This window comes from Neodiprion virginianus, chromosome 5 (assembly GCF_021901495.1).
Source record: "Neodiprion virginianus isolate iyNeoVirg1 chromosome 5, iyNeoVirg1.1, whole genome shotgun sequence".
Taxonomy (NCBI): Eukaryota; Metazoa; Arthropoda; class Insecta; order Hymenoptera; family Diprionidae; genus Neodiprion; species Neodiprion virginianus.
Window position 1 is genome coordinate 34,132,882 of NC_060881.1, and position 12,940 is coordinate 34,145,821.

At 36.6% G+C, this 12,940-nt stretch overlaps 1 protein-coding gene across 16 annotated transcripts in view; it reads left to right on the plus strand.

Moving 5' to 3' along the window:
* LOC124304415 (plasma membrane calcium-transporting ATPase 3) overlaps nt 1-12,940 on the plus strand; it is a 120,832-nt gene that overhangs the window by 62,107 nt on the left and 45,785 nt on the right. For 12 of the 16 annotated variants that reach the window (XR_006908171.1, XR_006908175.1, XR_006908173.1 and 9 more), the window contains 6 exons: nt 7,189-7,468; nt 7,551-7,748; nt 8,099-8,328; nt 8,425-8,560; nt 8,685-8,819; nt 12,267-12,302. Coding sequence is in view for 10 of the 16 variants with exons in the window: in XM_046762646.1 (XP_046618602.1) it covers nt 7,312-7,468; nt 7,551-7,748; nt 8,099-8,328; nt 8,425-8,560; nt 8,685-8,819; nt 12,267-12,302 (892 nt within the window). In the remaining 6 variants the exon portion in view is untranslated. Of the gene's footprint in view, nt 1-23; nt 1,574-5,109; nt 5,305-7,188; nt 7,469-7,550; nt 7,749-8,098; nt 8,329-8,424; nt 8,561-8,684; nt 8,820-12,266; nt 12,303-12,940 lie in introns of those variants that run through there. The other 4 variants (XM_046762650.1, XM_046762644.1, XM_046762640.1 and 1 more) reach the window with 3 other exon arrangements.

Below are 12,940 nucleotides of genomic sequence, written 5' to 3' on the forward strand. Positions count from 1 at the left end.
CGTCCACTAGCGAACCCCCCGAAGCCAGTCCGAAAAAGTCATCGCTACGGAACACACTGTACATCGTGTCGTGTAAAAAGGAAAGAAAATACGAGGAAAGAGAAGGGAGAGAGAGAAAATCGTCGTACGGAGAAAAAAAATTAATCTATCAAGGTTAAATAAAACGGTAAAGAAAATAAGTAGCAGAGGCAAAAAAAAAAAAAAACAGTTGGCAAGAAAAACAAGCTTACTCTTCGGTATAATAATAATAACAAAATAATAATAACAATAGATAATAATAAAAATAATAATAATAATAACAATCAAAAATAGTAATAATAATAATCACCTGCATAACGGACCAAATCACGCATAAGCGCGGTTATCGTTTATCATGTTACAGTCTGTTTTTTTTTCTCAGCCATCGGGTTAATGTTTAATATCGCGTAAACTGTCAGCCATCGTCTGCACTGTCCAGAATTCAACCCCGTGTCATCGTTTATAACGCTATCTGAAATTCAACGATTCTGCAAGCACGAAGCCCGTCTAGAATATTGCAACAATACTGTCTTCATGAAAAAAGGCATTAAGGAAAAAGCCGCGATAAATATTGAACCGAAAAGAGTTAGACGTAAAGAGGGACTCGCTAAGAGCTTTAACGACGAAGGGTGACAATTCGAAACTCAACCGACAATCGTGCAATATCTGGGGTTGCGCAAGCTACGACTCTGTCATCGTACGTCTGTGCAAGTTCTACCGCAAGCTTCGATCTTTCCAAGGCAGACGCCCTTAAATTATCGAATCTATCCTAGGCCGGAGGGTAAAAAAAGATCATCCAAGTTCACCAAAGGCCAAGCATATTGCATTATATATAAACACGCATTTCTCGACCGCGTGTACACACATGTATACATACACACGTATACGTATACACAGTATAAAAACGATAAAAAGTGATACACAGTGAAGAGAAATAAGGTCATAAAATACAACAGCCGCATAGAGGATTGTGTGTACATACATGTAGCTAAATGAAAAAATGCTTTATACTCGACGACTCGTATAATATAATAAGTGAATAATCATCGACTGTTCGTGATTAAAGTACGGAACGGCGGTTAAAAAGAAAGTGTTCTTATAAATACGACTTATTCTTTAATTTTGTTGGTCACAATTAAACTTTTTTCGAAATAATAACATTAACAACAACAATAATAATAATTATATTGAAATACCGAGGCCTGAGAGGAGGCTCAATTTAGACGTGTTAATAAATAGCGAGAATAAATGTGTCGATCAAGGTATAAAACGGCTCGTACCAAACAGTAACATTCACCTCTGTACTCAAAAGCGGAGTTATTTTTAGTGGAGACTGTCGTATCGCGGGTTACAAGCAGAGTGCGTGCGTGCTCGATGAATCTGTGCATGTGACAACGGAGTAGCGAGACAGACGGAGAAAGAGAAAGAGAAATAGAAAGAGAGAACCGGAGAGCCTTCTGATTATCACCCAGTAGTTGCTCGTTACTGTGATACTCGGCTGACCGCTGGACGCACGATATACTCGATCTCCCTGCCGCCCTGCGTATAATCTATAGTAAGTAACACACCGTCTAGGTTATAGTTTCCGATTCAAAATTACCGAGTGCTTCGTTCATACGGTCGCCTCGTGATCCTGCGTCTAACTATTTATAACCCTACCCACGTAATCCATTTTTTACCGACTTTTTTGATCATAGTAGAGAGGATAAGAGTAAAAAGATGGAGAACGAGGAGAAATAATCATTCTCTTCGTCGTATGTGAGTAAGTGATGTGAGCAACGAATTATCTTGTTTGTTTGTTGTTGTGTTTTCTTCTTCTACTTCGTCTTCTTCTTCTTTTCTCGTAGACAAGTGCTGTGCAGTAGACGAGGTAATAGATAGACGTATGAATAGATAGATTTGTGGATAAATGGACAGGTGGCTGGGTAAAATGCAGATTGTGGAATAACGCGAATTATGTAACATCTCAAACTACGAGCGAGGTAGAGAGGCAAGCCTGGGCTGGCTTTTCGTTCGTCGAACATTATTTCGGGAGTGCCAGCCAACCAGCTCCGCGGACCAAAATTCTCCCGGACGGACAGACGCCTGGGGATTTCACTTCCATTCCCTTCCGCGACAAAACGTGTATTCATGCATGTTGGTATATACTTACATACTTGCGTATTTACGCTATGTCTTCAATACGCGTGAATCTCCTCTTTCAACTCTTATCGTCGTCACAATCGACGCGTTCGAATTTTACTGCACGCATTGCTCGCTATTCGACGAGATAATTATACGTATTACTTACGAATTACATTTAGCAACCGATTACAGATTCGGGAATATTTTTTTGTCACAATCTCTTTTCGAGTAACGGTTTTTATTTCAATTATTTTCTTCGCCGATCTGTTACACGTATTTCCGAACTCTGTGTATGTGCATGGTATACGCACCCCGTGAATCAATGTGCGAATGATATTCACACCTGAGATTTATTAAATACTGTGAAATATTTCTTCGATATTGAGTTGAAACTGATATGTACCTGGCAGCCGAAGACGTGCGATTTAAAAATATACTTTTAAAAATATATAGACGGAATTCCGACAAATACTGGCTTCAATCCCTGGCCTTTACTTGCTCTCCGTCATTTTTCATTCATTCGATAAACACCACACACATTCGTGTATGATCCATGTAATCGACATTGGACAAAGCGAAATTTTGGCCGAACTCACGTCCGTTATTCTGACATTATTGTCAGCTACAATTTACACTTGCCAAATCGATATTTCCACGCAGCCATTCCATTTATACACTGGTTGATTGAATATCGACAATTATTCACCTTGGTTCGTCTACTTTTCTAATAATTCGAAAATATGTACCAGTATGTTTAGCAACTGAGTCAGGTTTTCGAATAACAATATTTCCATTCGCCCGACATAGTTCCGTGTACAAAATATGTTTTAATGCCAGTACGGCTAAAGAGTGAAGTATGAAATGAAAACTTCGCAATATGGAGAGCGAATATTGATGTATTCACAGATATTAGTAGCTTCTTTGGCATCTAGTTTAAATTGAATCAAGTTCGACTGAGAGGCTCTATGCCAAGGAGAAACCTTGCCTTTTAAAACTGGCTCATTTTCATTTCTCATAAACTGATACTCTACTTCTATTATTTTTGTCATTATCTCACGTAAGAATTTTGCAACGCATCTCGTATATTGCCGGTTTGATGACGCTTGTCAGATAGAAAACTTGTCTCGAAGTAATCAAAGGCTTAGATGATGAACAAAAGACGTTTACTCCTAAGTGCATAAGACCTGAACAAAAAGGTAATCCCAGTTCGCCGCCTCATACATCGTTGATCAATGCTCCAAATTGTATAGCCGTATTTCTTTTTTCAAACTCCTACATCATTCTTATACACGTCGATTGAGGACGGATAAAAAGTACGCATTTAAAATATCCCGAGACTTCATTCCTCCGAACATGAAATATATTACACGTTCAGTTTTCACATTTTTATCTCTTAGTGTATGAATGTGTGCCTATCTATATTAAATATGCAGACATTTAGACCACTGTCGAGACCCCACGTGGTACCACGTGCTCTATAATTATTAGCTCGTCTCACCACAAGCTTTGTGTTGACCCGAAATAAAGAATAGAACATGCCAGTGTGCCGAATCTAATGCCGTCGTCCCATATGCGGACCGATTACGTTATACAGAAAACCGCAAAACAGTACCAATAATTGAATAGGCTTTCAGGCTTCCTGTCTTCCCGAGTTTAACGTCACGATATTTATAACTCTTTCCCGATTACGAGGAAACTAGAAAATTTGCTGCCCCTTTGGCAGTTGAAGTAAAATAAAAAAAAAAACTTTTCATCCCGGTATACCTTGTTACAGCATTTGATATTGAAATGCAAGATAAGTATACCGAGGTGCAAGTCAAGGTTGAATTCCAATCTTAAGATTATCAATGCAACGTTCTCAAATACTCGTATGAATATTTACTCGGTTGTATCTTATAACTGATATCTCAGTCGACAAAAAAGAACAATGTAATAATAATCGCACATGTACCGTAATTGACTTAAGTTAAGTAAGCGATAATCCTGTACAGAATATAACTTATTTAAATCCCATATAAAACAATTGCATGGTAATAAAATTCAAATTTCAAATTTAATTATACACCTTTGTCTCGCTAACAAACAATTAAATGAAACTTGTACTATTTATCTTGCCTCTCGTAATAGCTTCACACTCGTCTTTGCAGTTGGCTTCCTCGATTGACGTCAATGTTTACTGATGACCATAAATATGCCGCATAGCGTATTATACAGTAATCAGTTTTCGGCTCGTTATCAAGCCTCAGAGATAAGCTCATAGTATCTTGAAATCTTCGGTCGCCAGACCCGAAGGCTGTTCAAATTTTCGAAGAGCCCGTTCGAAGCGGCGACGCGTGACACGCTGGTGGGGCGAGGCCTAGGCATGTCTACACGTTAAACATGACCGAGTCTAGCTCATCTCAAAGTTTCATACTCACTCACTCGACAGCTAGCCGGTGTTTCAATAGCGTCGTCGTCCTCGGGAGTGAGTGAGTGAGTGAGTGAGTGAGATAGATAGATACATAGATAGATGGATAGAGAGAGAAAGTGAGGTAGAGAACTAACTGGAAAAAGAAACAGTGCCGGGGTGAAGGAAGGAGCGAGCGTTGCTACATTCATTCATTTTATTTTCCCATATTTATCTACTACGGCCCGTATCGTGTACTACGATACATACAGAAAAAATTAGATTTTTTTCTCAAGCTTACACCTGTCGTGTATGCCATATTATACCTGTCTCTGTTTATTTAATCATTGCGATGCGTTTTAAAGTGATAAGTGATAATTCCTCGAACGCGACGTGCCTTGATCGAACTGTGGAGGATGTTTGATTAATATTGCCGGTACAAGACTACTAGTTGACCAGTGAAACATCCTACATTCCGGTTGCCCGTTCACTTGCATCTACACACGCTCGCATACTCCGTGCTTGGATTCTCCTTTCTCGGGGATTTCTTTTTTTTTTTTTTTTATCTTCTTTCGTACGTGTTTACCTGACCGGTTTTTTTTTTGGTACTATTGGTTTCCTTCTTTCGATTCGCGTGTTCTATGGACAAATTTTGCCGAGGAGTGTGAAATTCTGTGAAGAACAGTAGCACCACGCGGTCTGTGTTTTTAATCGTGGTTCATATTCACTATTGTGTACATACATTCGAAACCAGTGATTCTCGTTGCGATAGTCAGGTAAATTTTAATGCTCTCGTCGTATTTATCTTTCCTTGATTTCTTTCTTCCACCGATTCTACAAAAGTTATGAGTACCAATTATAATATTAACGAAACCCCTTTCCTATGTACTATTTTCTGTGAGTAAATTTTTCCCTTCCTCTTAATTGAACAGTCATAACCTCTATTTGTGAGATATTAAATGTACCGTTATACGGCTTACGTCACTTCTATTTTATGTCATTCGCACATCGGGGCTCGTTCAGCGTCAGACGCGATTCTCTCATGTTTTATTTACTCGCGCGTTCAACACCGTCACTCATTCCCCAGCCTTCCATTTCACATCTCTTTTCCTTTACATTTACAACAGGCCTCTGACTCCTTTTGCTTTTCTGGCTCTTCTTTTCCGCATATTTTCTCTTCTTCACCTACCGTCGTCCCGTATCATTCTTTATTATTCATTCTTATCAAATCGTTAAGATCGGTGAAACATAACCTCCACCCATCTCGCGGACTCGCAGCACTCCGATCCAAGTTGAAGCATCAAGATTCCAGCGTACCATAAATTTGAATTTCGAACGTTTACGAATTATTATACCGAAGAATAGAATGTTTATTCTGTGTACCATACATTTTTCGAAATTTAACGTCCAAAATTGATAATTTGAATAAGTGACTGTTCTGAAGAATCGTATATATTCTGGAATAGACTTTTACATCTTGTACTTCAAGCAAAATTTTCGGAAAGAGATGAAATATACTTTTTCAACATAAAAGCGTCTGTTTGTATTTGAATGAATGCAACAGAAGACTTTTTTTTAAATGTTAGCTTTAATAGAAATGATGATACTCGTAATAATAATATAATATACCGTCTCGTGCAATGCGACTGCAGCGTTATCATTATTTGTCGAACAAATATTACAATTTGCTGTCTACCCAGTAAAAATGATTGCGTGTCTATCATATTTGTGTACGCGTTTGATTTTACCCTACTCATCTGATTCACCGTGCTTAATCAATTATTATTGCTTCAAGTTTGCTATTTATAGATTTGGAAAGATTCCACAGTAACTGCATACATCGATTAAACTCAATAAAGAAATGTTCGACACTTTATTGCTTTAAATTTATTTGGAGATCAATTAGTACTCTCTATCTAAAGATTGCCATACAACTTTTTAAACCACATACTTCAAATCGTTGAAAAATTCTACAGTAAAGATCGTTATTCCAAGGTTTTCAAAATTACTTGACTTTTTGTACGATCATATACCAGAATGCATTAACTTTTTGTTATATATACAATAGATTTTAATTCTCCATGAAAAAATGAGCAAACAGTCATTTTCATGTATGAAAGCGTGACGAATTTCTTGGCGAAAGAACCTATTCTTTTGGTACATATCTAACATTTGCACAAGAAATATCTCGCCAAGGTAAAATAACACTAGCGAAGCCTTGGGGCACGGAACGCTCTTCGATTAGTTAGCGAAACACAGTTTGCAGAGAAATGAAAGAATGAAAATTCATCACTACATAAATGTATTATCCATATTTATATTCAGCTTCCGTTGTTCAAGCAAATAATATGAAGAAATAAGTTTTCAAGGACCAAAGTCCTGACAAGCAGTGCAGATTTGTCATTTCTTTTATACGTGCGTAACTTCTACCTTCATTTGAACATGCATGAATCATCTCAAAACTTGCAGATACAGACTAAACCCTGAAAGTACACCATCATTAGCATCGCTTAACGAGTAGAGCTATAAATAAATATTTGAAAAGTGAATCAGTGCTAAAATATACAATTATGCATTCTTGAAACGTATATCGATGGCGCTGTCGCTTGAAAATACTTGATTAGGCACTGGACTTATCTATGTATCTCTTGTTTGCACAGATTTTGGACCTCCAGTTACTTGGAGGCTACGCAAGTAGCGACAACGAAGCAATAGCAGGAGTGGGTCAGCTTTGGGTAACTACCCAGCTGTTGGCGTGAGCCAACCAGATCAGCGAAGCAAAAATGGCGACGATAGATGGGCGGCCGGCCCAGTATGGGGTGACTCTGAAACAGCTCCGGGAGCTCATGGAGCACCGGGGTCCAGAGAGCATTGCAAAAGTCAACGCCCTTGGCGGTGTTCAGGAAATATGCAAAAAGTTGTACACCTCCCCTAGCGAAGGTGATTTTTCCACATATATTTGTTTTTATGAGGTTTTCTCGAGCATCGAAACGTTACTGATAATTTTTATCAACTCCATCAGGACTCAGCGGATCCGTAGCAGACATGCAACACAGACAGGACACGTTTGGTTCTAACATGATACCTCCAAAACCAGCAAAAACGTTTATGCAATTAGTCTGGGAGGCGTTACAGGATGTAACACTTATTATTCTAGAAATAGCGGCATTGGTGTCGCTCGGTCTTAGTTTTTACCAGCCCACTGACGACGAAGCCATCGGTAAGATTTCGTTTCGTATTACCAATTTCTAACTTTTTCAATTTCTAGCTCATTCTTATCAGGACAGTATATCTGAGACCTGTAGCATTGTAGAAAATGGTAATTGCGTCATTTGTAAACTATTCCAATATTCATCGATACCATCACGAATGTTCAGAATTAGCCAATCCAGTTTTCCTTTAACTCGTTCTAATGTACATCGCTGCGTTGAGGAAAGATTGCGTACGCTGTGCATCCGATTAAATACCATTTACTATAATCACAGATCAAAATTTGTCAAATTATCATCACATGTTCGAGAAGCTAGGATACGATTAGTTTGTTTGTTTTTATTTTCACTCGTTTCACAGGGCCAAAAGTTGATGATGCAGAAGGGCAACATGGATGGATTGAGGGTTTGGCAATCCTGATTTCCGTTATTGTAGTCGTATTCGTAACAGCTTTCAACGACTATAGCAAGGAAAGACAATTTCGAGGTCTCCAGAGTCGAATAGAAGGCGAACACAAGTTCTCTGTCATTCGACAAGGGGAAGTCAAGCAAATATCTGTATCGGACATTGTCGTTGGTGACATATGTCAGGTAAATGATGTTTGGATCTACAATGCGCGCATTGTTTTTTTTTTTTTTCTTCACAAAACCACTCGATCTTATCTCACAATTTCAATTGTTCTACAGGTAAAATACGGAGATTTACTTCCAGCTGATGGTATCCTGATACAAAGTAACGACGTTAAAGTAGACGAGTCAAGTTTAACAGGAGAATCAGATCATGTGAAGAAGGGGGAATCATTCGATCCTATGATGCTGTCAGGTAATTGAAAAAACACGATTGAATTTTATAGTGGTTGATACTTGCGTTGCTTATTCGTTTCCAAAGACCAAGTTTGAACGATTCTGAACAACGATAAAAAAAAATTATTGATACATTTATTTAGGTACCCACGTCATGGAGGGATCTGGTAAAATGTTGGTAACCGCAGTCGGTGTGAACTCCCAGGCTGGTATAATTTTCACTCTGTTAGGAGCAGCAGTTAACCAGCAAGAGCAGGAGATCAAACAGATGAAAAAAGGTGCGTATTTGTCATTCGTATCGCAGGGGATCAACACTATCAGGTTTGCCTACAATACCCAGAGGTGTTCAGCCTTTTACTCCGTTGATGAACGCGATATTCCATTCATCGATCAGAGATGAAGACCTATCGATATGTACGTTGTAAAATAACGGAGTAACAGGTCCAGTTACTTTTGTGGCATGTCCATTATCAGATTCTCGGTGAACAGAAACCGGAAGACGACTCTCGACTAGAAATAGGGAACACAAAAAAAAAATGGATTAGCATGGTTTTTAAGTTTGATGTGGTCTGATGTGATGAAGAAAATTGTTTATTAAAAAAAAAAAAAAAAAAAAATAGACGAAAAACAATCCAAACAAAATTTTCGTACAAAAATACAATAGACGTTATACTTTTGTACACCGTGTTTTTCCCTTGGCATGAATTTGCTACGTTTTCAGAGTGGGTTTAATTAACGTCTACTAATTACGTTTAAAATCTGAAAAGCCATAGGAAAAGTGTAACATACGATTCTATTTCAAATCAAATTTAAGGTAAAAAGATACAGAAGAGAGATACGCGTTTATTGTTCATCTCTGTCTTGAGTAATTGATTCTCGACGCATCGAAATTATCCACCTCGGTATTATTATGCATCTTGCTCTGTCCCACTTGCCCTTGTCCTCGTACGTTACATATTATACCTAATTGTGATTTATATTCAATAGGTATTTCACAAATATCTGTGGTGATTCTCTGTTTCCCCCCTGTGCCTGAATTGAATCGTTTACACTCTTTTCTTCTTCTCTTTCATTTCTTTCCCTTGAATACTTTGCCGATTCGAATTGTTCCAAATTTCTTCTATACTTTATCATTCAGCGTTACCATGCATGAAGGGAAAGTAAATAACCGAGTGAAAATGAAGACGAAATTGTAAACGGTTCAAATTTTTCGTCCATTATACAATATATGTATGTAGTTGACCCGTTTGATCGTCAATCCCCTGTCTATTTCTTCGCCGTCAGTCCACTCCGGAAGGTTTGAATCAATATTTACGCGAATGTTTGAAATGTGCCGATGATCGTTGGTGCTAAATTCTACTTTGCATACAAACGCTAATGTTGCACTATTCATAAATACCAATGAATTATTTATTCTTTTCTTATCGGAACGAATAATTAAATTTAACAGGCCATTCGAATATTCAGTCACGCTGTTTTTTACCATTTTACACCCTCCTAAGGCGGAGGACCCCATATCACATGACGTCACGCAATTTTTTTACCCCCCTCTTGGCATGATATGATGTATTCCGTTCTACCATTTACAATTTGTTAACCCCTTCAGTCAGACATTTTTCAACACAACATTCCGGCCTGAATTTTATTACTCTCAAGATTTTCGGGGTCGCTGATCGCGAATCTCAAGTCAGAATTGGGTATTTGCATGATTTTTATATTTCTTAACTTTTGATGTTTTTCGATTCTATAAATTTTTTTAGAATTTTGAAAAAAAAAATATTTTGTTTTTGTTTATAAATATTGAAATAATTTAATAAATAAAAGTGGTCCTAAATCACATAAAAGTCACGTGACATAAAACGGAATGTGATTGGTTTGACGTCATTGTGCTGCTACTGGCGCGTTTATTTGAATCCACAAAGAGTAATGTACAATATTTTCTAGCGCTAAAAAAATTTTAAGTAAGTTTTTTAAACTTTAAGTTTGATACATTGTATAATTAATGTCAGACTTCGGTGAAAATAATTAAAATAGAAATCAGTTTTTGTGTGGTGTTTTTTTTTTTTAACTCCCACGGATAATTGTGTGGAGGTTATGATCACGTCAATGTTATTATACTAAGAATGTTAAGCAAGCATTAGTTTGAGTATTTTTACAAGTTGGTACTATACACCAACAAAAATCGTTTTTTAATGACATATTAAATAATTTAATAACTTTAGTTTATAATAAACAGCACTATCAGACGTTCTTTTCATCAATCACAACACAGAGCAACAGCTGATTACACGTACGGCGTGCTTACAGGAGAACTTGGCGCTAAAAATTTCAAAAAAAAATTCAGCATTGTGACGTCACATACGCGAGATGGAGCTACTTATTCATTTAAATATTGCCTTTTTTTTATTTAATCAATTATTTAAATACTTATAAACAAAAACAAAATATTTTTTTTTCAAAAGTTCTAAAAAAATTTATAGAATCGAAAAACATCAAAAGTTAAGAAATATAAAAATCATGCAAATACCCAATTCGATAATTTCTAAATCCAACATGGTGGATCCAATATGGCGGATGTAAAGCCGAAAAAACTTATTTGGGGTTATACGAAGTAACAACGATTATTTTAAGATGTAAATAAACTCTGATAAGGCTTAGAGGACATGAAAATTGTTGAGGTAGGACGCTGAGCATCCCACTGTGACTGAAAGGGTTAATATGACTGATAACGTTAATTGGCCGATCCAAAAACGAATATATATGCATAAAAAAAGCGTGACATGACGCTGCGAGTGTATCCCTCTATCCTTCGTCAGAGGTCGTCACAGTGAAGCCCCCTCCCCCGATGGGCGAAATATATCGATATATCAAAACCTCGATATTTTTTCCTAAAATAATATTATTCGATATTTTTAATCTCAGTATCAATTTAAGTATCAAATTTGATATATTTTGATTTAACGTAGCTCAGTATCCAATTTTAAGCGTTGCGTATTTATATTGGATGGAATATATAAAACAAGAGTTTTTCTCCCTGACTCAGAGAGTTTATTCCTACCTCCCCCCCCCCCCCCCCCCCCTCCCCCCGCTCAGAACGTTACGTAATATTTGAATGGCTGTACAGAAAATAATGAAAAATAGCTGTTTTTCTCGCTACTTACTCGTCTATTTTCCGTATATATTCATAAACCTTCCAGGGTGTTGATAATCTTTCAAAACATCAAGTTATATAATAATAAATATACACGCAGGGTGTTTTATCGGTATTAGCATAATCCGCTTTTACAAATATCGTAACTGTGAAATTTTCGTATTTTCTGGCACTTGTTATTTGTGAAACTTTTTTTATATTTTCTTTATAAGCAAAAGCTGTGAATTTTCACCGGCTAAGTAATTACAATATCACAGTTTGAACGAGCAGTTTCCTTTCTTTTTATTTTTTCTCAATGTTTATTCTCCGTTCTGTCTCTCCAGACACAAACAATGAACGTAGTAATATTTTTCAGAAACACTCCGCGGTATATTGTTACAATAAAAAAAAAAACTAATGATGAATAAACGGGAAAAATAACAACACTCGATGTGATTAAAAATACGAATCAATAAAATAAAAAAAAAACAAACAAAATTGTCCTCATTCCAATTCTACTTACTCATTTGGTATGATAAACCTTTACCACAAAGATTGCTAATGAATTTTGTTTTGCATGGGTTTTTTTATCTAGAAGCTAAAAAGCAGCGGAAGAAGAAGTCTGCACCAGGTGATTAAAATCAAATAATATACTTTCCTCTAAAGAAATATTTCATTAAAAAATTTCGTACATGCAATCAACTATTAACTCTCATGCTATTCAGACTCTAATAACTTTACTACACGTGGTATCTTTTTCAATATCTCAGGTATCTCACACTTTTTCTCTGTTGATATATGATGTATACACATATAAATGTATGAACACGAGGCGTCCCATTCAATCAGTCAACTGTGATAACGCGGGAAATGATAGATTCGGGAGAATAATATGAAGCAAAAAATACTTGGATCAAGTTATTTTACTGTATTGGTATATTCAAATGAAAACAATATTCTATTCTAAATCATTGGAATCAGTCTAATGTCGGTCAGAAAAAATACAGCATGAAAATCGTGATTGGTTAGAAAAAAAAACAAATTGAAACGATAATCGTTTTCACCATCGGCGATATTGTAATGAGTTTATTAAAATGGGATACCTTATGTACCTACATACGCACATCAATTTTTTTCTTTTAATCATTTAAGTAATATTTTTAGTTCCTTACAATCAAATATACGTTTTACATATTACGTATGCTTATAAACGGTACACTTCTAATCTAACAAACATTTCATAACTTACTTTTTCACATCGTCCTTATG